Consider the following 26,318-nt stretch of genomic DNA (forward strand, 5'->3'; position numbering starts at 1 on the left):
AGTAAAAGCAGTGACATATTACAGATTATTACAATTTTAAAATGTAATTTATTCCTGTTATCAAAGCTGAATTTTCAGCATCATTACTCCAGTCTTCAGTGTCACATGATCCTTCAGAAATCAGTCTAATATGCTGATTTGCTGCTCAAGAAACATTTATTAAAACTCAAAAGGTTTGTTGAAAATGTATCAATATTTGCTCTCATTCTTAGTTTTAAAATGGCTTCCATTTGAATAAATTCTGCTTTATGCTTGAAAGTACTTTAGCAAAAGTTGTGACCACAGAATGATGGAGAAAAGACATTTAGGAATATTGCAATTCGAATTTATTTGCAAAAAGATGGTTTGTTTAAAAATTTATCAATATGTTCTCTCATTTTTAGTTAAAAATTGCTCCCATTTAAATGGATTATTAATTAATACATTTGAGTTTGATGGAATGCTTAAATTTTGCTTTATGCTTGACGACTCTCTGCATGTTCCTTTTCTTTCTGTTGATTTTAGAGTACTTGAGTAAATCTCAACCACAAAATGACAGAGAAAATCATTTTAGGAATATTACAATTAGAATTTCTTTGCAATCTATAATTGAACCATGGAAACGAAACAAGGAACATAAAGGAAACCTTTTTATATCCGTCTGAGAGCATGTTCCCCATCGTGTGCACCAGAAAGGAGAACTCTGGACGCTTCTCAAACTTCTCATCCCAACATTTCCTCATGACCTCATAACTGCAGAGGAACAAACCATCAGCCTTCAATCCGAACCCACCATCACCACATTTATTTAGAGATGCCATAAGAAATTTCCAAAAGCACAATGGCTGTGTTTTAAACAGACAACCCAGTCTGTTACTGAGCACAATCTTAATTACTGTATGAATATACAAAACAAGGATAAATGCAATAATAAGCATGCAAGCCTATATGTTTATGTAATTGTATGCAAACGTACATGTCCTCGTTGGCGTATGAGGGTTTGGCCATGCGGTAACCTCTCTTCAGAGCGCTGTAAAACAACTCGTTCATCGGCAGGTCTGGATACGGGGTTCCTCCTGCAAAGTCAGCCATAAAGAGAGCTTTTCATTTCACATTTCACTCGCATAAAACAGGAACAATCCTGTATTTGTAAAAGCAGTTTTTGCTAATTCATCAGTGAGCAGTTATGTGCCTAAAATGGATCGTTTTAAATCTCGAATAAAAGAACAGCAAACATGCCTTATGAAAGAATTGCTAACACTTTACAATAAAGTCTTGGTAGTTAATGCATTGAACTAACACTGAAATTAATTCTAATGCATTCTTTAATCTTCAAATCAAAAGTATCAGTTCATGTTATCATTAAATAATATTAACAAACAATGAAAAGCTGAATTTGTATTAACGGACATTAACAAAGATTAATAAATACTAATGACAAATGCATTGCTCAATTGTTAGTTAAGGAATGCATTAAGTCACATTAACTAATAGGACCCGATAATAAAGTGTTGCCAAAGAATTCTTATAATCATATAAAATGGATGTCATTGCTAATAGTGACATGTATACAGTATCAACTGTGTATAGGTTTCACACTATGAAATGTATTATTTAAGCACAGACCTGAATAAGTAAGGAAAATAAGGAAATATACATTTATACAATATCTCTGTTAGGATACTGGCTGCCCAAAGTAAAAGTCTCTACATAACATTGCATCAGATTTATGCATTTGGCAGATGCTTTTATCCAAAGCTTGCATTCAAGCTATATTTTCTTTCCCTTGGGAATCAAACCCATGACCTTGGAGTTGCCAGACCATGTTTTTTCAGGTACAATATATAGTATAAGGAACCTCATCAATGTTCATTTCTAATTGGGGATTAACATTTAATGTTTAAATACACAAAAAAACATGAGTGCATAGACAGTCAAGAGAAAGAATAAGTGAACGGACTCACCCAGAGTGAAAATCTCCCACAGTAAGATGCCGTAAGACCAGACGTCACTCAGAGTGGTGTACAGGTTATGAAAGATGCTCTCCGGCGCCATCCACTTCAGAGGAAGAAACGTCTGCAGAGAAACACACACCGTTTCATTTTAAAATCACAACTATGACACATGTTTGAATGAATGTGTTGAGGGATCTACGTACGCTGCCTTTGGAGATGTAGTTGTTGTCGTGCATGATGTCTCTGGCCAGTCCAAAGTCACAGATCTTGGCCAGTTTGCCCTCGCAGATCAAAACGTTTCTTGCTGCCAAATCTCGATGGACACACTGACAGAGACACAGAAAGATGTGCTTTACTTTGCAAAGAAAAAAAATGAGACACTTTCTCTAGATCAGCAAAAAAAAAAAAATACTCAGCAGATTGAAGGATAATCAAGACATTGTCCTACAGACGGGATGCATTTCCCATTTACAACAGTAGATGGTGATGTATGTTTTCATACTGGCCAGGGTTATTATATTTAACTAAAACCAAGGCAAAAACTTTAATAATTAACTGTAATACTTTAAATACTTAACCTTTTTAAAAACACTTAAACTTAAATTTTATGTCAGCTAGTTCCCAAAGCAACATTCTCATTTTCATTTAAATATAAATATAAAATGAATAAAAAAAACTATAATATAGACAGATGTGACAAAAAACAACTAATAAAAATGCCAAAACTCAACAAAATTACTAATGCAAATTGTAAATTACAAAATAATTCAAAATATTAATAAAATGTATCTCAATGCTACTAAAATAACATGCTACTAACATATTAAAACATGCCTGACAGATTCTTCCGAGTGGAACGGTGAGTATTAGTAAGTGGACTGATATTATTTTATCATGTTAGGTCTAATGTTTTGCAGGTCAACAGTTTTAGTACCGTAGCTATTGCAGATACTCACGTTCTTTGAGGCCAGGAACTCCATGCCTTTGGCCACCTGGTAACTGAAGCCAACGAGGTCACTGTAGCTCAGAACCGGAGAATCACTGATGACCAGAGAATGATCCACCCTGTGACCTGTGACACACACAAAATAAATCATAAATTTTCTTTCTTAGTATTTTGTCTTTTTTTCTAGTACAAATGTCGAATTATTCTTAAAGTGCCCCTATTCTGCTATTTTAAAGGCTCCTAATTTTGTTCTGGAGTCTCCTACAATAGGTTTACAGGTTTACTGTACATGCATTCAAGGTCAAAAAACACTTTTGTTTTCTCATAATATACAGTGCAGCATCACCTCTTTTCTCACAGTGTCTGAAACGGTTCAATAAAGGATTCAGTCTCTCTAAAGCCCTCTTTTCCAAGAGATTCAATGCTCTGATTGGTCAGATGGCCCAGTCTGTTGTGATTGGCCGACAGCTCACAGCGCGTGTCAGAGACGAAACACCCATTACCATCTCTGAAATTCAGGCAATAACTGCATTTTTCTCCATTTCTTTGATCTTTGAAACTTGGCAGACCTTTTACATTCACAAACAGCCATTACACAGGTAATATGTGACCCTGGACCACAAAACCAGTCACATAGGTCACAATTTTGAAATTGAGATTTATACATTATATGAAAGCTGAATAAATAAGTTGTTAGTGTAGGACAATATTTGGTCGAGATAAAATGTTTTATATATTTACGGTAGGAAATTTACAAAATATCTTCATGGAACATGATCTTTACTTAATATCCTAATGCTTTTTGGCATAAAAGAAAAATCGATAGTTTTGACCCATACAATGTATTGTTGGCCATTGCCACAAATATACCCGTGCAACTCGTGACTGGTTTTGTGGTCCAAGGTCACATATCGGTAATTTCAGGAGAAAAGCATAATAAGGCCACTTTAAATCAATATACATTTACTTGAGAAGCAAAATGGCTGAAAAATCTAAATTAAGTTTTGATAACTTTGACTTTATGGCTAAAACAAGATTTTTATTTTATTTTTTTATATAATTTTTTTCTTTTCTTGTTTTAAGCATAAACGATTAGTTTTGAAATTTAAGAAAAAAAAAAAAAAATCTTGATCAGTGATCACTACCACTGTCCTGTTTTATCAGGGCTTTCTACGTCCAAGAGACGCTGAACTCATCCTGACATCCTCTCAGCTAAAATTAAAACACGTCTCAAGAAATACTCAAACAATTAATCAATGTAGAAATATACAATGAGACTTTTTAGTCTTGATTTAAATAGCGCAGAAACCTCAAGCGTTTCACTTTCCTTAAGTTATTCGGACATCCTGTCAGATGAGGAAGTGAAGCATTAATGAGCATTATGAAAGAGATCTCTGTCACACAGACTCTGTCTGTGCGCCTCAACCTGAAGACCTCACAGCATCACAGAGCCAAAGATGACACAGCGAGCACAGAGGCATGATGGGAGCTTCAGGATGTTAGCTCTATTTCTCTGCAGAAGGTTTCAGTGTCTGCACAACTAGACAAAACCTTACAGTCTTACATCATGTTGTGAACTTCCACTTTCTGAATCACCACAATATGACAATATTAAAATTAAAGTATAAATAAAGACTGTTGAAACATACTGAACTGTTACATTTCGTGTAACTAATTACATGAATTATATGCAAATTCATGAAGATTAACCAGATGTGGCAGTGCTGCTAATAAATCCTGTGATCGACATTTGGCATTTCAGCAAATATTGAAATTATTAATAAATGCAATGCAATTAAAAATGCAAAAGTGCAATTGAGTGCAAAAATGCAATTAATATATACTCTCTCTCTCTCTCTCTCTCTCTCTCTCTCTCTCTCTCTCTCTCTATATATATATATATATATATATATATTTTTTTTTTTTTTTTAACCAATATTCTTCCAAAATAAAAGCTAGAGGTTTTGAAATGTTAAAAACTTGAGGGTTTGAAAATTTTTAAGTGAAGGATTTAAGAATAATAAGAATAATAAATATTGTTAACATAGTGTAAAATATTTTTTTTATATATAATTTTTAAAAAATCCAGTACAAATGTAATGTACAGCAGTAATATATTTATGTCTTCATTTTTATTAGAGTTCAAACTAATATTATGAATAATAATAATAATAATAATAAAGACTGAAATGTCTCTATAATAATAATAAATAATGAAAAGGTCTCATTTTCATGAGATAAAATCTAACATCGCTGTTAGAATTGCCATTTATGTAAAAAAAAAAATATATATATATATATATATAATAATAATATTTTTGTCCAAGTTGTGCCACTCAAAAACAATCAAAATAAAACATTTTACAGAAAAAATATCAAATATTTTATCTGTCATGTCATGTGACCATTAACCAACATCAGATAACCCTGAACATGCAAATGTGTTATAAAATGATTTAAATATTACCTTAAAATCTCAACAGGTATTGAAATAAATATTTGACATCTAAGGTTTGAAGTCGAGTTGGAGGACTGTAGACAGCGGGGGGGAGTGTGTACCTTGCTCCTGGTAGATGTCCTGCTGGTACGGGGACTCGTAGGGTGACGGCTGGATATCTGCATACTTGATCGAGTCTGCGAGCTCCTGCATCGGGACATATTCCATCTGCTCGTCTTTAGTCATGTCCATATATCCTCCATCACTCTCGCTGCCAAACGACACATATCTGCAGAGCACATCAATACAACCTGATTACATCAGTCTTACGTTATCTAATGTTATAGTCAAGCATGATTAATATTCACCATTTTTAGACATACATAATCGGTCAAAAGTTTGGAATAATTAACATTTGTTAATGCTTTTGAAAGAAGTCTCTTAGGTTCACTAAGACTGCATTTATATGACCAAAAATACAGTAAAAACAACAATACTATAAAATATTATTAAAATTTTAAAGAACTGATTTCTAATTTGGTGCTCAATAATTTCTTATTATTATTATAAAAATTTAGAATTTTAGTGGAAACTGATGCACTTCTTCAGTTTTTCAGAGATAAACATCTTTTGTAAAGAAATGTCTTTACTGTCACTTTTGATTTTTGAATAAATTACATTTTTAAAATATATTCAAATAGAAAAAAAGTTATTTTAAATTGTAATAATATTTCACAATATTAGTGTTTCACTGTATTTTTGATCAAATAAATGTAGCCTTGGTGAGCAGAAGAGACTTCTTTCAAAAACATTAACAATTCTTCCAGTCTTTTGACCGTTAGTGTCTATGTGTAGAATAATGAAATCACATATTCATTTGAGAAATAAAAAAAGCTGTTAATTCGGCTGTAATTCTCGTACTCTTTCCCGGTTGACACGTCACTATCGTTACAGATCAGGCTGCCGTTGGTGATGTGGTTCTTGTCGGCGTAGGACTGGAGGAAGCTGTTCTTGTTCCTGTGCAGGTAGTCCACCAGATCGCCATAGCGACAGTATTCTGTCACCAGATATAATGGACCTGCGTAAAAAATTAAGATACAACCTGAAAAGACATCTCAGAACAAAAGGTCTGATCTAAAGAGATCAGTGGCTTTAAACATCGAGATTGTTTAGGCTAATAAACTATATTACTTTGGAGAAAAGGTGTCTGCTTTCAACTAGTGTTCATTTTGCCAGTTATTTTTTTATTTAGTCTCAGTCCTGTATTAATGTACTTTTTAGTTGTCATTATATTTAGTCAACCTTGTCCTGTTTTTGTTTGGTCACGTTTTATTCGACTAAATGTCTTAGTTTTAGTTGATGAATAGCATAGTTCCACATCATTCTCCTACGCTGTTGACATGGTAAACACAGTCCAGCGCTTCTTGGTTCTACGTCAGCTCACTATTGGCCGGCTCCTGCGTCAGCATCATATGCATGTGTCGTGGTGTTCACATGACCAGTGTCAGCCAATAAAGAGCCTACGTTCTGACGTAGAACTAGGAAGCGCTGCACTGTTTACACTACGCCAACAGCTTAGAAAGATTACGTGGAAGAGAAGAGATTGTTGAATAACGCTGTTATTTTTGCGGGTTTTTGCGCACAAAAAGTATTCTAAAGTCACTTTATAAAACATTAAGGTTGAACCAGTGTAGTCACATGGACTATTTTAACGCTATCTTAACTATCTTTCTGGGCCTTGAAAGTTGCAATGAAGTTGCAGTCTATGGGGAGCTCTCGAATTTCATCAAAAATATCTTAATGTAAATCATCTGTTTTGCAAAGATGAACGAAAAAGCTAGAGGATTTGAAATGTTAAAAAACTTGAGGGTTTGAACATTTTAAAGAGAGGTCTTAGTTGGTATCAGCAACAGCAATCTCATGAAAAGGTCTCATTTTCATATGAGATAAAATATTACATCGCTGTTAAAATTGTTAAAATAATATTTTTGTCCAAGTTGTGCCACCCTAATTCATTTAAAAAACAAAACAAAAAAAACAATCAAAATAAAACATTTGCTACAAATGAAAAAAGAAAAAAAGAAAGAAACAAATTCAAATATTGTATCTGTCATGTCATGTGACCATTAACCAACATCAGATAGCCCTGAACATGCAAATGAGTTGTAAAATGATTTAAATATTACGACATGAGGGTGAGTAATTATTGACAGAAATGTCCTTTTTGGGTGAACTAACCCTTTAACATCTGGCAACCACAAGCATGAAAGCTTGTAGAATTTATTTACATTTTTAACTACATTTTAGTTTTGTCTTTTTTAGCCAACGATATTGTTGATATAATCACAGTTATCATGTGGTCTCATCATCGTCTCATCTTAGTTACAGAAAAAGAGGTTGTGAACGAAATGAACACTACTTTCAACAACCCTCGACCGTGTGCTGGGTGAGTGCTTGAGTTGTTTGCTCACCTTGTTTGGTGCAGGCGCCCAGCAGGTTGACGATGTTCAGGTGAGGACCCAGGTGACTCATGATCTTGAGTTCAGACATCAGAGCTTGTGTCTCGCTTCTCCGTGCCGTCGCTTCAGTGACGAGAGAACACGAATGACTACAACCAATCAATCACACTCACATACCTGTGCTTAAGTGTGTGTTTCACACGTACATTTGAGCATTTTCACCGCCACTTTAGTGGTGGTTTGGGAACGGCTGAGACCATGCGCCGTCGCCTCGACAACACGCCCAAACGCTCCAGATCCCAACGTGCGACCTGAAGAAACAGATACATGTCAGTAAACAAAACACCTGGACATACAAACACTCAGAGCCCTATTTTAACGATCTGAAACGCAAGTATCAAACGCGAAACGCAAGTAACTTTGTGGGCGGATCTCGGGCGCTGTTGCTATTATACCGGCGGGATAAATGACTCTTGCACCCGACGCAAATCTAAAATGGGTTGGTCTGAAGTAGCTTCATTACTCATAGGTGTGGTTTGGGCGTAACGTGAACTAGCGTCATCTCACATTCCCTTTAAGAGCAGCTGCGCTTGTTCCATGGCGGATTGCTATTTTAACAGCGGATTTGCCAGGCGCACGGCAGGAGCGGTTCACAGCCGAGGAGACCGACGTTCTCGTCAGGGCCGTAAAAGACAGAAAAGTGACATTTTATGGGGATGGAGAAACCCACCCAAATTAGCTTCGGTTAAACTGGCGTATAATAATTTGGGTAAATGTGTAAGCTAGATTTATGCCTATTTTTTCACATCTTCATGGACAATGATTTCCCTCATGTGGAATATTTTTCCTTGTAATTATGTATGGTTTGCAAAAATGCTATGTGTAGATGAGAGAAGCAAAGTTTATACTCGTTGTGCACACGCTACATTATGGCCAAGCATGCGCCCTTAATAGCATCTGAACGCGCCACTGAAAACGCGCCACTGACTTTAGACAAGGTTTTTCCTGGTCTGTGGCGGAATTGTTTTCTGAAACTGCAAAATAGCACCAGGGAACGTTTTCGCTGGAACACGCCTCCTCTTTGCGCTGAACCACCTCCGGGAGCGCAAGTTCATTCCCTAATTTACCGACGTGCGTCTGTGGAGGGAAAAGTCCGCTGTGCGTCGGGTGCAAAATAGGAATGATACATGCGTCGCTGTACAAAGTCAACAGTGTGTCCTGTTCTCACCCAGAACCAGACTGTCCCGTGGCATCTCCCAGGCCAGGTCATAAGGCAGGTGAATGGGGTCAACGTAGATGTACTCGTGTCCATCTAAACTGACTGATTCAATGACCTTCCACCTGATTTCATACCGTGGCTTCTGCAGGAAGAACAATATAGAGTTTCAGTTTAACAATGTTAAATCTGTAGCAGTCAGACAGGATGTGATGTCACTGACCTTCCTCCACACAGCGATGAGGATGATGATGGAGATGATGACGATGACCACCAGTGCTAAGACAGCAGCCAGAACTGCCACCTGAGAAAACAACGCTGGACAGAAAAGATGAAAGTTATGTACTCAAAATCTTCATATAAAACACATTAAATACTGATTCTTACAGCTGAAGTGACTTTATTTTATTCACCTTCATACAGAAACACTTTTCACCATCCAATCAATTAATAAATGGACATCAAATCGTTTTTTAAAAATAAAAACAATTAATAAATTATTTATTTACGGTTAAATTAGGTTTTTGGTTGTATTTTCAGTCACCTGTCATTTAGAGACATGTTGAATTATATCACCCTGATTTTATCTTGATAGACAGAATTAAGAGCTGTACTATATTTTTCCGCTCTCTGAATATCCAGCTTCATTCTCAAATAAAAAAATAATAAAACATTTTTGGATGTATTTTCAATCACTTGTCACATAGAGACAGATTTCACTATTCAGTCAATTATTGATGGATAAAACTATTTCCTGTGCTATTTTTTTTGCATTGAATATCCATTTCACTTATGTCAATATGTCAAATAGGAAAGTAAAATTGGACAATACGGAAGGTTCATGTTGACTTTAAATCAAGACAACTAGGCTCCATGCCAAATACACTGTAAATAAGAAGTGATTCTTGGTTTCCTGTTATATGATGAGGAACTAGTTGAACTGGAGACAAGATATGAAATCAGTCAACAATATTAATACAAACAAAACCTCAATTCATAAACAAATTAATTAAGAATGCTGAAATGGGCACTAAGTAGTTTTAATAAAATTAAAAATTAAATACAATTTTGTTATGTATTTTTAATCATTTGTCACATAGAGACCCGTTTCACAATTAAATCAATTACTGTTCTTTCCTATTTTTTTTTCTCATATCCATTTCACAGAAAAATATGTCATATTAGGAAAGTTTATTGAGACAAAAGTGACGGTTCATGCTGTCTTTAAATCAAGGCAGCTAGGCTCATATATAAATCTGTAGGCCCATACAGAGAGTCAATAAGGAGTGTTTCCTGCAGCTTTGGCAGGTGTTTGTGTTTCTGGGTTTTCTCACGGCTGAACCAGTATCAGGTTCTCAATGAGCTCAACGGGTTTCACGCCACATGCATGGTGCTAATGAAAGCAGTCCTAGAGGATCATGGGATTAAATCCAAAGTCACTCTGTGTTTGATCTCCACGGGTGCTGCTCCATTCAGCAGATCCTCATTTCACACATTCACACAGAGGCTTTAACACCCTCCACACACACACACACTCATTGTACTCACTGTTGTTGACCAGTCTGATGTCTCTGGCTCGAGCTCCTCTCTCATTGCTGGCCTCACAGCGGATGGTGACCAGCTGCGGCCGGAGGAGGGTCACCTGACTGTGCACTTGATGGATCTTGCGTGTGTTGTTGTAGGTGACATTAGTCTGAATGGAGACACTCTCGGGATCCTCCACCAGGGGGCTCCACACAGCGCTTCTGTTACTGCACCTAATGACAACAACACAATGAGTAAGCTCAGACAGGAATGCTAGGCTGAATCCGAAATCGCCCCCTATACCCTCAAACAGGACATTATTTGAGGGGACAGCCATTTGTACTGGTGTCCGAAACCATAGTGGACGTTATTAAGTGCACTCATTCAATCCCACATTGCACTGCAATAAGGAGTGTACAACAGCTGTATGCGCAACAGCTGTCCGAATTCACTCGCTCTTTTTCATTCACTCCTTCAAGTGAACAGTATTAGTGGACTAACGTAGGGAATAGTGATTGAGGATTTAGGGAACGATTTCGGATTCAGCCCTAGTGTACTGATTACCGCATACTGTGCAGTATATACTGTATGTAGTATGCAATGTGTTGTCACATGACCTCATCACATTGCATGTTTCAATTAAAGAGTCTTAAGTTGTCATCATAATGTAGTTATTTTACATTATTAGTTCAATTTTGTGTAATAAAGTATACAGATTACTGCATATTCTGCGGTATATACTGTACACTACCTACTTTAAAATATGAAGCAGAATGTACGCCATTAGAACAAACCCAAACACATCAAAAAGTGAAATCTGAACATTAAATATAATGCATTCTTTAACAAAACTCACAAGGACCATTTTCAAACCAGAACAAACACACACAATACACCTGCATTATATCTGCTTGCATGCTTAATTCCTGAGTTCTATCTATCTGATCCCTCATAAGTGTGCTTCACCCATGAAGAAAGTGTCTTGTGAGGTGTGTGGTAATGGCCGTTAGAGCATATATGTTATATATTATTCATACAGAAGTATTTCTGTGCAGCTCTTTGGTGTTTTAATCGTTTGGATGATGTACAGACCCACTCTTCACACAGTGATGGACAGACACTTCCTGCTCAACTGTTTGTCCTTGAATACACTGTACATTACGCTGATGTGTGTTTATGTAATGCTTTCTGAGAGTACTGTGCAAACTCATCATGTTCATATTAACTCGTCTCTCAAAAACAGCTCATATTAAATATGAATGAGAGTCATTAGAGGGAAAATATCTATCTATCTATCTATTTATCTATCTATCTATCTTTCTATCTATCCATCCATCCATCCATCTATCCATCCATCCATCCATCCATCCATCCATCCATCCATCCATCCATCCATCCATCCATCCATCCATCCATCCATCCATCCATCCATCCATCCATCCATCCATCCATCCATCCATCCATCCATCCATCCATCCATCCATCCATCCATCCATCCATCCATCCATCCATCCATCCATCTATCTATCTATCTATCTATCTATCTATCTATCTATCTATCTATCTATCTATCCATCTCTCTATTCATCTCTCTATCCATCTCTCTCTCTATCCATCCCTCCATCCATCCATCCATCCATCCATCCATCCATCCATCCATCCATCCATCCATCCATCCATCCATCCATCTGTCTATCTACCCGTCTGTCTATCTCTCCATCTATCTATCCATCCATCCATCCATCAATTCATCCATCTCTCTATCTGTCTGTCTGTCTGTCCGTCCGTCCAACAAATACACCATGATGATGATGATGATGATGACGATGATAATGATGAAGGTGTGGTATTACTTGGTCATGCTGTCACAGCTGAACCACTGAACGCTGGGAGACGGCACCCCCTCCGCCACACAGGTGACCGCATGCTTCTTCCCAGGCAGGTGATGGTCAGAGAGCTCAGTTATCTGAGGAGGAACTACAGAAACAAGTACATTAATGCAAACAAAAACCTCAAAGAAATGAACAATACATAAATAAATACATTAAATTTAAATAAATGTTTAAATACAATCAATAAATCATTTGTTTATTAATTAAATTAAATTAAACTGATTAAATATTGAATAATAAATGAAACTATTTCAATATTAACATTTACTCATTCAGCAGATGCTTTTATCCAAAGTGACTTAAAAATGAGCAATACAACAAGCAAGTCATCTTAAAGAGGCAATAAACACGAGAAGTACCAGCAATTCAACATTTCAAACATCGTCCACAATAATATAAACCAGAACAGGGAGGAATTAAGGAACAGTAAAAGCATCGAAGATTTAAAAAAAAAATATTATAAATTTTTTTTCATTTATTTTTATTAGTTAAATTAAACTAATTAAATATTAAATTCGATATTAAATTAAATTACACTCATTCATAATTAAAAATTAAATCAAAGTAATTATCAAAAAATGTATACAAGTTAAGTTAAGTTAAGTTAAGTTAAATGTCAGCAGGTCAGCAGCTGGTATTATTCTTGGTGTACGCTTAAATGAAAGACCAGCACGGGTGTCTGTTTTCAGGAAATGGGGGCGGCGTGTAAAAGGATGTCAAACTGTCTCACCTTTCACCTCTAGGTCAAAGGTCATCTCTTTAATGTCATCTTCATTTTGGATGCTAACAGTGTAGAGACCCATCTGCTCCAGTCGGATCCTGACCAGGGTCAAAGTGCTGACAAACCTGCATCAGATCCAGAGGACACATCTAATATCCTGTGGAAAGGTTTAATGTTGTTTAATGGAGGCTCTGTGTTGAGAGGGCTCATTACCGGGTCTCCTGTTCCTGTCTCGTGTTGTGTCCTCTAATAACAGTGCCTTCTTTAGACCAGCGAACGACGGGTTTGGGATACGCCTCGATCTCAACCTTTAACTCCACGTTTTCTCCCGGGTGCGCCGAGATGTTCCTGTCCAGATGTGAAGTAAGAGCCACGAAACCTCTTTCTACAGACAGACAGATGAAAATCACAGTCCATTCATACAAATGGTGCAGGAAGAGTTTATACACTGAAGTTCAAGGCTAACTATTAGCAATAGTATTATATTATATACAATACTGTTTAAAGTTTGGGGTCGGCAAAACAATTTTTAAAGGGTTATTTCACAGCTGGAAAGATGAATGTGTATTTAAATTGGGGCATTTATGTAGTAGAAATGTGAAATTATTTTAGAAGATGGAGCCTTCTAGACTGAGGAAAGCCAGGAAATGTATTTTTGGCTCATGTGGATGAAAGACAACAACTCCCAGAATGCACTTGCTTTGGTGCCCTATGAGGACACTCCCAAGCCACGCCTACCGGTTACAGAGGGCAGTATCGGGAGAAATTATACAACTAGGCTACTAGTCGACTCAAAACTGAAAAGACGCCGTTTTATCGTGAGATCCCCCTATGGGCGGGTTGAACACATGCGGAACGAGCTCCTCCTACTGGCTGTAGTCTCTCGCTAAATGACGATTTTTGCGTCATCAGAGGTTTTTTCCAGACACACAATACAGAAATCTCTCATCTCAGGGGGACATGAGGGAGGGAAGCACGGTCATTCGAAAATACTACCGGGTTTCTACTGATACAAAGCTTAATGCTAATCGGTGAAGTATCCCTTTAAAGAAAGAAATTATTTTTATTCAGCAAGAATACATTAAATCGATCAAAATTGACAGCGAAGACTACCCTGGAAATCCAGAGTTCTCGCGAGAGCACAAGTTGAATTTGCTCAACGAGATTACTCTGGTGTTGAGTGATGATTCTCATTAAATATGCCCTTGTATCCGAGCTGCACCAATCACATCGGGTTATCTGATATAGGCGGGCCAGAGGCGAGCTTAACAGATGACGACAACGCTGTGACGTCGAAGTCATTAGTAAACATTGCAAGATGGCTATGAATGAACACCAGTTGTTTGAAAAGGCTTTGGCCGCTATAATGAACGAGTTAGACTTGGCTTTTTATCTAAAACAGGAACAGAAGACGGCGCTCAAATCGTTCCTTTGTAAGAAGGGCGTTTTTGCTGTTTTGCCGACCGGAACAAAAAAACATTAAAACAAAAATCCAGAAAATCACATTGTATGATTTTTAAATAATTAATTTGCATTAAGTATTTGATCACCTACCAACCAGTAATAATTCCGGCTCTCACAGACCTGTTAGTTTTTTTTTATGAAGCGCTCCTGTTCTCCACTCATTACCTGTATTAACTGCACCTGTTTGAACTCGTTACCTGTATAAAAGATACCTGTCCCCACACTCGATCAAACAGACTCCAACCTCACCACAATGGCCAAGACCAGAGAGCTGTGTAAGGACATCAGGGATAAATGTAGACCTGCACAAGGCTGGGATGGGCTACAGGGACAATAGGCAAGCAGCTTGGTGAGAAGGCAACTACTGTTGGCGCAATTATTAGAAAATGGAAGAAGTTCAAGATGACGGTCAATCTCCCTCGCTCTGGGGCACCATGCAAGATCTCATCTCGTGGGGCATCAATGATCATGAGGAAGGTCATGATCGCAAGGTCCCCCTGCTCAAGCCAGCACATGTCCAGGCCCGTCTGAAGTTTGCCAATGACCATCTGGATGATCCAGAGGAGGAATGGGAGAAGGTCATGTGGTCTGATGAGACAAAAATAGAGCTTTTTGGTCTAAACTCCACTCGCCGTGTTTGGAGGAAGAAGGATGAGTACAACCCCAAGAACACCATCCTTTCCGTGAAGCATGGAGGTGGAAACATCATTCTTTGGGGATGCTTTTCTGCAAAGGGGACAGGACGACTGCACTGTATTGAGGGGAGGATGGATGGGGCCATGTATCGCGAGATCCTGGCCAACAACCTCCTTCCCTCAGTAAGAGCATTGAAGATGGGTCATGGCTGGGTCTTCCAGCATGACAACGACCCAAAACACACAGCCAGGGCAACTAAGGAGTGGCTCCGTAAGAAGCATCTCAAGCTCCTGGAGTGGCCTAGCCATTCTCCAGACCTGAACCCAATAGAAAATCTTTTGAGGGAGCTGAAAGTCCGTATTGCCCAGCGACAGCCCCGAAACCTGAAGGATCTGGAGAAGGTCTGTATGGAGGAGTGGGCCAAAATCCCTGCGGCAGTGTGTGCAAACCTGGTCAAGAACTACAGGAAACGTATGATCTCTGTAATTGCAAACAAAGGTTTCTGTACCAAATATTAAGTTCTGCTTTTCTGATGTATCAAATACTTATATCACGCAATAAAATGCAAAATAATTACTTAAAAATCATACAATGTGATTTTCTGGATTTTTGTTTTAGATTCTGTCACTCACAGTTGAAGAGTACCTATGATAAAAATTACAGACTTCTACATGCTTTGTAAGTGGGAAAACTTGCAAAATCGGCAATGTATCAAATACTTGTTCTCAAAATATTATATGTTGATATTTCACAATATTACTGTTTTTACTGTATGATACTTTATTTTTGTTTTACTTAAATAAATGCAGCCATGGTGAGCATAAGAGACTTTTCAAAACCATTAAAAAAATCTTACCAACGGCAAACTTTCGAATGCTGGTGTCAAATCCAAATTATGAAATACTGAGCAGGACAGAATGGGTTTAGCTTGCTGATCTTCTTACATAATCTATTTAATATTCCATAAGTGTGCACTCACTCACGGCTGATAGATCATGATCTAAATGTTCAGGTCCTAAAAGCACTTTCTTCATAAACGTTGCAGCATCCTGTGTGTTGAGGCAAAATGCTGCATGTGCAAATGCTGCTGACACTTTAACAAAGATCTGCATTGATCTACATCAGTTCCTCTGACTCTCGTTCCTCAAGGGTTCCTGTCTACGGCCGTTTGGATGCTGTGGTTTCATAATGTTAAATATAAACATAACTTACTCCCTTCAGCAGAAGGTCTGCATTCACACGCATCGTGACGGAGCACAAATATCACAGCCAGTTTTCCATCACAGGAGATGCTGTGAGAGTGAGGGCTTGTTTTAAAGCGAGGAATGCTGATTCAATTAGCGTTTGCATCAAAGCATCATTGAAAAGAAGCCACGCAGATTTCTGAGCTCATGCACACATCAGATGATGAAGACCGCTCTTCAACAGCTCTGCTTTTACCAGAAAACTGAGCAAATGGTTATTTTAGCATTTGAGATACTATTATAGCTTTTATTAATATTTTGAATTAGTTTTTATTTTTGTATTTTCTGCTTTTATTTTAGTAAAAGTATTTTAGTATTTTAGTTATTTGTGTTTTTTTTGTATTTTTATTAGTTTTAGTTTGTTTTTTTAATACGTCTCTATATATTTTTTTTTCCAGTTTTAGTTACTTTAGTACATTAATCTAAATGAAAATGTTTTATAAAACATTTTAGAATAAAATAACATTAATAATAGAATTAAATATTATACAAAATAATTAAATAAGTAAATATCGTTTTGTTTTTAATACATCTATATATTTTTATTTTATTTCATTTTTAGTTATTTTAGTATATCAAGCTAAATCTAAATGAAAATACTGTATAAAACATTTAAAAAATAAAATAATAACATTAATAATACAATTTTAAATTATACAAAATAATTACCTAATATAGTAAATAATCGTTTAAATTTTTTATTTCAGTTAAAGTTCATTTTAATTTCTGAAACTTTCATTTCAAATAGCATACGTTTTGCATGTTTTAACTTTTAATTTAATTTGAAAACAATTTACATTTATGCATTTGGCAGACGCTTTATCCAAAGTGACTTACATTGCATTTAAAAGTACACATTTTACATTCTTATCAGTTAAATTTTTACTCAGAAATTGTTAGAATAATAACCCTGTTGCTGACATTCACTGATACGAGTAGCCAAACTTTATGATGTGCATTTATAGACAGAATAATGTAAACCTAATGAATCTGCTGTGTGATATCTGAACGGTGTCTTACCCAGAACGGTGATGTCAATACTGGCTGAAGCTGTGTGTTCCCCCACACCCTCATGCACGTGACAAACATACTGTCCTGATCTGGCCAGCGAGATGTCCGTGATGTTGAGACAGGACCGCATGCTCATGGACGACAGGACGTCAGTCAAGGGCTCAATGCCCCCCTCCTGAGAGTCAAAAATTGGGGTTTGCATCAGTGTCAGAAATTTACTTTTAAATTGAGACAATTTTTGCAGAGATATACACACTGCCTATATTCTGTATATATATTATACTGCATATATTGTGGCGGGAGGAGCAAACGATAGACACCGTGGGCATGGCGTCAGCCCTCAGAGAGGTGTTTATTAACATAAAAATAAACATAAAATGACCAAAAAAATTCCAAAAAGGGGAATAAAGTGTCCATGAGGATAAGGGGATCCAAAAAACAGGGAATCTGGTGTCCTTGCTGTGCTGGGGCATGTGACAAAGCGATTAAATTGCGAAACATTTATTTCCAACTCATTATTGTTGACTTGTTTAGCAGAATAAATTTCTAAACTATCTTAAATCGAGAAATATTTACTTCAGAAGGAGAATGACATATTAAGTCTTGTTTTCTGAGAAGTAAAAAATGTATTGAGTTAATACTTTAAAAGAAATTGCCTAAAAACTTGATTATTTTTCGGATTTTTAAGCATAAAGTCACTTAATTTTGATACATTATAAAAAACAAGATTTTAAATCTTGTCATTTTGCATCTAAAGTAAATTTATCTTGATTTAAGAATGTTTAGATATTAAAATCCTCAAAAATTCTGTGATATTCATTATGCTGATGTGCATAAACTACAGCTACAAACTTGCTTTTGGCTTTTCACTTTTTTCCCCGTCATTTTTTGATTTATCTCTTAATAAAAACACGTGTTCCTCATGACAACGGTCAGGGGAGAGGTGTGGCCGGCCGCACATCTTGAGGTGATTTCAACATGTGGACCTTCTCATGGGAGCTCTAAATGCTCGAACGGAAAAAGAAAGAAAACAAAGAATTTAATTTTCAGCCCACTCACATCTTTGTTGGGAAAGTCCCACGTGAAGAAGACGAGTTGCACGCCGTGAACGGTACAGTTAATGTTCAGCGTCTCACCCAGTTTCAGGACCGTTTTGGAGGCGTTGATGTAGGGCTCCAGAGCCTCGGGAACTGAAGACATGTGTGCGAAAGAAAGAACAAAAACGGCTATTGTTTGACAGAAAACAAATCATCTGATGAGTTTATAAGTAGACTTGGTCCAGTCAATGATGACACAGATAATGGAGGAGAACAGATGTGTAACACATGGGCTCTCTTCATCTTTTAACCATCAGTGAGCGTTTTAACTCAGAACAGCTTCATTTAGCAAATAATCGCCTGTAATGTTGATACATGAATGCTAAATTTGGTCATAAATGTCTGTGATATTAGGGCATTAGCAGACCTCAAGTTAATTCATATGTATAGGAAAGAAAAATCACGAATATAAGATAAATGTTCTTAAATCAAGATACATTTATACTTGAGAGGCAAAATTACTTCAGATATTAAGTCTTAATCGTTTACTGAAAAAATTATCAAAATTGAGAAAGTTTATGCCTAAAACAAGAAAAAACATATCTGCCAATGGGGTCAGAAAAATAATCTTAATTCAAAAGGAAAACTAAATAATCTTAATTCAAAGGGAAAACTATTTCATTTTTCTGACCCCATTGACAGATATTTGTTCTTGTTTTAAGCAAAATCTCACTTCATTTTAATCAGTTTTTCAGAAAACAATTGTCTTTAATTACTCACTCTCAGACTTTCGTTCATCTTTGGAACACAAATGAAGATCGTTTTGATGAAATCTGAGAGTTTCTGTCCCTCCATAGAAAGCTACACAACTGACACTCTGACGCTTCATAAAGTTTATAAAGAGATTGTAAAACTAAGAGAGAGGAGAGAAAGTGATTCAAAGGATAGGGATTATTAGGGGGCCATGATTGATAAGGGCCAATGGAGGGAATTTGGCCAGGACACCAGGGTTACACCCCTAGTCTTTATGAGAAGTGCCACAGGATTTTTGATGACCACAGACAGTCAGGACTTCAGTTTAATGTCTCATCCAAAGGACAAACCATTTAAGAATGTTTAATTTTTACTGGAAAACAAGACAAAAGTACTTTTTTTATTTTTTTTTTGCAGTGCATACAGCAATTAAATTAAATGGTGAGCAAACCTTTGCTGAAGTGTCTCAATATATCAAAATGTACTCAGATTTGCACTCTATAAGTCAGGGATCTCAATGTGCACTCAATCATTTCTCATTCTGTATTTCATATTTTATAGCTCTATACTCTTACTGAATGATGACTAGTGACTCATTTGAGTCTGCTTTAATTCCTGAGAAACATCTGTGACAAAGTTGATACTTAAAGGGGTGGTTGATTATGATTTCACTTTTCTAACTTTAGTTAGTGTGTAATGTTGCTGTTTGAGCATAAACAACATCTGCAAAGTTACGATGCTCAAAGTTCAAAGCAAAGGGAGATATTTGCTTTTAAAGAAATCGTTTTTTTAGGACTACAACAAACGGCTGGTAGGGACTACACGACATTCCTCCTGGGTTAGAGACATCACTAACCCTAGAATTTACATAAACCCCGCCCCCTTAACACGATTTATAGATTATCATGACAGAATATGCTAATCAATGACTAGAAGATAACTACACATAAGCTACATAAATTCACCAACTAACCATTCAGAAATCTCCTGTTGCTTCTACATGTTGTCACTTCAGTCTCTCCATGATTGTCTGACTCCAGTTTGAACATAAAAGGCTAAAAGTTTTTGAAATTTTCAGTGCATGTCTGTGTGAGGTAAAAGGACACAAGCTGTTGAAGCTCCGCCCCCTGTACTGGGAGCAGCAGCTCATTTGCATTTAAATGGACAGACACAAAAATGGTGCGTTTTTGCTCACCCTCAAAAAGTGATAATTTTAACATGCTATATAAAAATATCTGTGGGGTATTTTAAGCTAAAACTTCACATACACACTCTGGGGACATCAGAGATTTATTGTACATCTCGTGAAAAGGGCATTATACCACCCCTTTAAATGAAGCGTGACTGCGAACTCCAGTAAATCTCCTGAGAAACATCAAAAACCCAAAAAATTACCCTTTTCAAAGCATAAAAGAGCATTTGAGCAAATATACCAAATATGCTGAAGACGTAGAATGGGATGGACTCTTTCTCCTGGCCGTTCAGCTCTCCTCTGCATATGTAGTTTCTGTCGTCCAGGGCAGCGGTGAAGCCCACACTGGGGTTGTACGAGCCCTCCACCAGCATATCTGTGTCTTTCTCGTACAGAGTGACGTTTATCGACGGGTTCGTCACCAGACAAGGAATCGTGCTTTCCTCTCGCGTCTTAGTCACCATGCTGTGATCGTTCTTGAGGAACCACACCTCAGGATCTGAGGAAGACAGAATTAATAAATCAATGTGTGAACAAATAAATGCATGAGTGAATGAACGAACAAATCAAATGAATGAATGCATGAGTGTGAGAATCAATATATGAATGGATGCTTGAGTGAATGAACAAACAAAAATGAATGTGCAAATGAATAAATGAAAGAATGTTTAAATGAGTGAACAAATGAATAAATGTGCAAATCAATAAATGTGTAAGTGAAAAAATGAACAACAATGTGAGAGTCGATAAATTAATGAATGTTAAGTGAATGAACCAAAGAGTCAATGTGAGAATCAGTAAATGAATGCATGAGTGAATGAACAAATTAAACAATTGAATGAATATGTGAGTGAAAATGAATATGAGAAAATCACATCCAAAACGACCTAAAAACGCCAATGTTTTCAATGTTAACATTTACCGTTCTAACCTTAAAATGTTCAAATATAACTTGCCTGACTTGAAGTCTATGGGCCCTATCTTGCACCCAGCGCAATTGACTTCGTACAGCGACGCATGTATCATTCCTATTTTGCACCCGACGCACAGCGGACTTTCCCTCCACAGACGCACGTCGGTAAATTAGGGAATGAACTTGCGCTCCCGGGGCGGTTCAACGCAAAGAGGAGGCGTGTTCCCGCGCAAACGTTCCCTGGTGCTATTTTGCAGGTTTAGTAAACAATTCCGCCACAGACCAGGAAAGACCTAGTCTAAAGTCAGTGGCGCGTTGCGCATATTATTAATATACTATTTTAAGGGCGCATGCTTGGCCATAATCAATGTAGCGTGTGCACAACACGCATACACTTTGCTTATCTCATCTACACAGACGCAGCAGTTCTCATTTTTAGAAAACCATACATTATTACAAGGAAAAATATTCCACACGAGGGAAATCATTGTTGTGTCCATGAAGATGTGAAAAAATAGGCATAAATCTAGCTTACACATTTACCCAAATTATTATACACCTGTTTAACCGAAGCTAATTTGGGTGGGTTTCTCCCATATCCCCATATAATGTTAATGTCACTTCTCTGTCTTTTACAGCCCTGACGAGAACGTCGGTCTCCTCGGCTGTGAACCGCTCCTGCCGTGCGTCTGGCAAATCCGCCGTTATAATAGCAATCCGCCATGGAACAAGCGCGCCTGCTCTTAAAGGGAATGTGAGATGTCGCTCTGATTGGTTTATTTCACGTTATGCCCAAACCACACCTAGTAATGTAGCTACTTCAGACCAACCCATTTTAGATTTGCGTTGGGCGCAAGAGTAATTTATCCCGCCGGTATAATAGCAACAGCGCCCAAGACCCGACCACAAAGTTACTTGCGTTTCGCGCTTGATACTTGCGTTTCAGATCGTTAAAATAGGGCCCTATGAGTATTAATGAACCAATTTTGAATATTTTCGTGAGTAACACACACTGATGCTCTTACCAGGCACAAAGACAGCCACCTCTCTGGTCTCATTTGTCCCGTTCTCAGAGCACACATAAACCCCGGTGTGTGTCCACGTCACCTGCTCCAGACTCAGAACACTGGACGTGGGACTTCGCGCCTCGGTGTGAAACGCCGGAACATTCTCCTCCCGCTTGTAGTGCCAGGTGACGTTCCCCCAGCCGGAGCAGGTGATGGTGAAGGAGGAGTTGATGGAGAGGATGACCTGTGGAACGCTGGGATTGAGTTCCAGACCTGAACCTCCCAGACAGAGCAGAACCAAACCTGCACACACACACACACACACACACACACACACACACACACACACACACACACACACACACACACACACACACACACACACACACACACACACACACACACACCAGCATGGGGGTTATTGCGCAACAAACTACCGTATTCTGTAAAACAGGTTGCATTGCTTCCATTTCAGGTCATTTGTATGTGCTTTGTTTTTACCCAAGAAGAGCAGAGATGAGTATAACCAATGTCCATGGCATTTGCAGATTGATATCTAAAAGATTTAATTTCTATCACTAACATTTAGATATTGAAATCAAATAAAACTCTAACAATGAAAAGAACTAGCAAGGTTAGCTGATTGCCTTTAAAAAGTCCATAGATATCGCCGTCAGTTCGAACTGCCTTTAACACTTAACACACCAGAAAACATCCCAAATAAGTGTTTATTTTATTAAACTTTATCTATTTGCATCTGTAGATTTCAGTTACACTACATATCTCAAATGGTTGTGAGCTTTTTCTCCTGCACTGATTCACAAATCTCCACTTACTTGGGGGTAATTAATTAATCGCCACACTGTGTAATTAATTAGATTTAAAATTTTAATCTCTTTCTTTTAATACAGCACATTTGTCTTAATATACTGTGTGATTAATCAACAGGGGATGCATTATGATATCTACCAGCTGTCTTGACTTGAAACAGCTTTTTAAGCTACAAAATAACTTCATGTGAGAATCTATAAATTAAGTTTTCCAAATCAGTTAGTGTTTCAGAAATTAGTTTTTAATAACCAAAAGTGTCAAATAAGCAATAAAAGAAACAGTTTTTTGAGTTCTGTAGATTAAACACAGAAGCCGTCGAGAGTCAGGCATGAATACACTGAGCTTTAGGTCGGGGTTTATTTGGTTAAGTCATTATTTTGGGGTTTGTTTAGTCTGTTACCTGTTGTCATGGCAGTCAGTTGGAAGCGGCTGATGGTGAAACTCTTCATGCTGTCTTCCAGAGCAGGACACGTTTAGACTCTGCAGACGGAGGAAAAACAACTCAGGATTGATTCGCCTCAAAGCCGAAGGAAACGGCAATCTTACTCAACTTACCTCAACATTTATTTTTACAGAAGAGAATATTCCTCAGTTTGTCATATTCCTCTAGCGAAGTCCTTTTAAAAACTCATGCGCATAAAAGAATATACAAAGAGTTCCTGACTATATTTCCACGTCATGCTCTTTAATTTTCTTGCATATCTACATTCAACGGACTGGATGTGCTGCTTGTGTGTCCATCGCTGTGGAATAACACACGGGTCGCTTCTCACACAGGCTTCAGAGAGGGACACACATGCCTGACTGCACACAAACAGAAGCATGTTTCACAAACCCTCTTATTGTTGCATTTTTCACTGCGGCACATTCACTGGCATTTACTACAGTAACGATGAGCTTCCCAACAAAACATCGGCTTAGTAAAAATTACATAAATAAAATAACTTAATGTATCATTTATATACTGTAGATATAAAAAATAAATGAATGAATGAATAAACAAACAAAAACAAATAAATAAATCAAATTAAGATTCAATAATTGAATGCATGCATTATTTAAGGAACGGAACAAATCAATGTGAGAATCAATAAATGAATGAATGTGTCAGTGAATGAATGAACAAAAATCAATGTGCAAATCAATTAATTAATGAATGAACAAAGAATCAATGTGAGAGTAAATAAATAAATAAATTAATGTGTGAGTGAATGAACAAAAGTATCAATGTATAAATAAAAAAAACAATATAAAACATCAAAATAATTACAATGACACATAAAAGAATAAATAAAAATTTTTTTTAATATAAATAAAATATTATATAAATATATTAAATAAATAAAAAATAAGTAAAATAAATAAAATCATTCAAGCACAAACGCAGAAGGATGACGTACACACTCCACTTGAATACTTGGTGTTAAAACCTAGAGGTTTGATGACATCATACCAATAGTACTAGTAAGGATTGACTTACACCACTAACAAAGATGACTGAAAAACTTGATAAATGTGTTTATTTCCAGAATGCCTGCGAGTATCTTTCAGTGCTCCTGAAAGCACAAATAAACAATTAAAGTTTACAGAATCTGTCTAATTATGAGAGATCTGATCCCTTTTAAGGTGTTCTAGGGGTCAGAGGTCACAACGAGCCAAATCCACCAGGATGAGTGTGTGTGTGTGTGTGTGTGTGTGTGTGTGTGTGTGTGAGTGTGTGTGTGTGTGTGTGTGAGTGTGTGTGTGTGCGTGAGTGAGTGAGTAAACACAAGGGTTGATCGGACGGGGTTGTTGTGGGTGGATGGGTGGGGTGGAGTGGGGGTGGGTGTTTTGGAGGTCTGGAAACAGTTAAAGCTGGATCACTGGGTGCAAAACCAGGGTGGGAAAAACCAGAGAGGGCGGAAGAACATATCGCGGAGAAGAGGCGGAGGGCAAAAAAAGCGGAGGAGGAATCCTTCGAGGGAGTCGCTGGAAAAAGAGTGAAATGCTTAACTCTGGAGAAATGTTCTTAACTGATAAAATATGTTTGGTAGGATGATCTAATCATAGGTATTTTTAGCCACACAATTAAACTTGTTGTTCTCAAGTGTTGCTTCATGAAATAAAGCAGATTTCAGGAAGAAATAACCTTTTTGCCCTCATAAACCTCAGTGTAGTATATTTCTGGTCGTTTTTACTCAAACTGTATTAGACCTAACAATAGAACAGTAAACACACACTTTATATTGAAAACATTTTCCAACCAGGCAATAGCTGTTGTGTCTTTTAAAACTATCATCACTATCTCACCGGAGCAATCAAAGTCAACCATCCCTCAAATCCTGCGAGATGCCCATTAAGACTCTCTCTCGTCACTTATATACTGAACTTCATAAAAATGCACTTCATAAAATGCTGCCGGTCCCTCAGGAGCGACGTACAGAAGAGAACAAGGAGCCTTAAGTGCTGTTATAGTTGCTTTAGGAGGAGTTTGTCCAGTGTGTATTCCCAGAAAAGACTTGGAAACTTTCTCATGATCTCCGATACACAGGGGACGCACACAGAGACCCCAGGAGTCATGCTTACACATACACATCATCGTGAGTCAATGAACCATTTAAATCCTTCTGAAAATGCATACAACTATTTTGAAGGAATCAAACAGTCAATGCAAATAAAAAATAGGCCATTTTAAAATGAGAAGCATCAGGTTTGTGAGCTGCAGTTACTTCTCTAGCTTTATAATGTGCTGAGTCCTCTGAAAGCTGCAGTGAGACCAAGAGCGACAGAAAAAAAACATAACATCTGAAAAAAAGGAGAGATGAATACGGTGGAATATTTCGCTGCCAAGCAGCCCAGCAATGAAAAGAGCTTTGAATCAAACCCTTTCAGAGGGAGAGAGAAAGAGAAATTCTGGCTAAAAAACAGAAGAAGAAGAATATGAAAGACTAAAGAACGGTAGCTCTGAACGAAAGAGAGAAAGAGAGGCCAGAATGAGGCTGAGGTCCATGTCAGAACGGGCTCTTTTTCATGCTAACGTCTCTCTGGGCTCTAGAAAAGCTTCACTGTGGCCAACCTGCGTCAGAGAGACCACAGACTCATGCAGAAGCCATCCGATCACT

The 26,318-nt window shown here is 37.4% G+C and overlaps 1 protein-coding gene and 3 long non-coding RNA genes across 4 annotated transcripts in view; 1 reads left to right on the forward strand and 3 right to left on the reverse strand.

Moving 5' to 3' along the window:
- LOC309504201 overlaps positions 1-726 on the forward strand; it is a 1,132-nt gene extending 406 nt beyond the window's left edge. Inside the window, exon 2 of the long non-coding RNA XR_014208011.1 lies at positions 3-726. This is a non-coding gene — a long non-coding RNA (uncharacterized lncRNA). The remainder of the gene's footprint in view (positions 1-2) is intronic.
- Positions 1-26,318, reverse strand: part of pdgfrb (platelet-derived growth factor receptor, beta polypeptide) — a 42,191-nt gene that overhangs the window by 704 nt on the left and 15,169 nt on the right. Inside the window, 20 exon segments of the mRNA XM_082176862.1 lie at positions 627-732; positions 956-1,055; positions 1,944-2,055; positions 2,138-2,260; positions 2,891-3,006; positions 5,440-5,606; positions 6,239-6,395; positions 7,789-7,899; positions 7,983-8,087; positions 9,005-9,137; positions 9,216-9,310; positions 10,541-10,749; positions 12,370-12,493; positions 13,139-13,254; positions 13,343-13,514; positions 17,494-17,659; positions 18,544-18,674; positions 20,708-20,965; positions 22,405-22,689; positions 23,618-23,697. Coding sequence (XP_082032988.1) covers positions 627-732; positions 956-1,055; positions 1,944-2,055; positions 2,138-2,260; positions 2,891-3,006; positions 5,440-5,606; positions 6,239-6,395; positions 7,789-7,899; positions 7,983-8,087; positions 9,005-9,137; positions 9,216-9,310; positions 10,541-10,749; positions 12,370-12,493; positions 13,139-13,254; positions 13,343-13,514; positions 17,494-17,659; positions 18,544-18,674; positions 20,708-20,965; positions 22,405-22,689; positions 23,618-23,666 — 2,835 coding nt within the window. The 5' untranslated portion in view covers positions 23,667-23,697.
- Positions 4,012-4,884, reverse strand: LOC309504212. The gene is made up of 2 exons (XR_014208022.1): positions 4,814-4,884; positions 4,012-4,767 (listed from the first exon to the last, which is right to left on the reverse strand). It is a non-coding gene; the product is annotated as an uncharacterized lncRNA (long non-coding RNA).
- On the reverse strand, positions 19,925-20,697 carry LOC309504216. The gene is made up of 2 exons (XR_014208026.1): positions 20,143-20,697; positions 19,925-20,105 (listed from the first exon to the last, which is right to left on the reverse strand). It is a non-coding gene; the product is annotated as an uncharacterized lncRNA (long non-coding RNA).

The sequence above is a fragment of the Leuciscus leuciscus genome (genome assembly GCF_965113295.1).
Source record: "Leuciscus leuciscus genome assembly, chromosome: 8".
Lineage (NCBI taxonomy): Eukaryota > Metazoa > Chordata > Actinopteri > Cypriniformes > Leuciscidae > Leuciscus > Leuciscus leuciscus.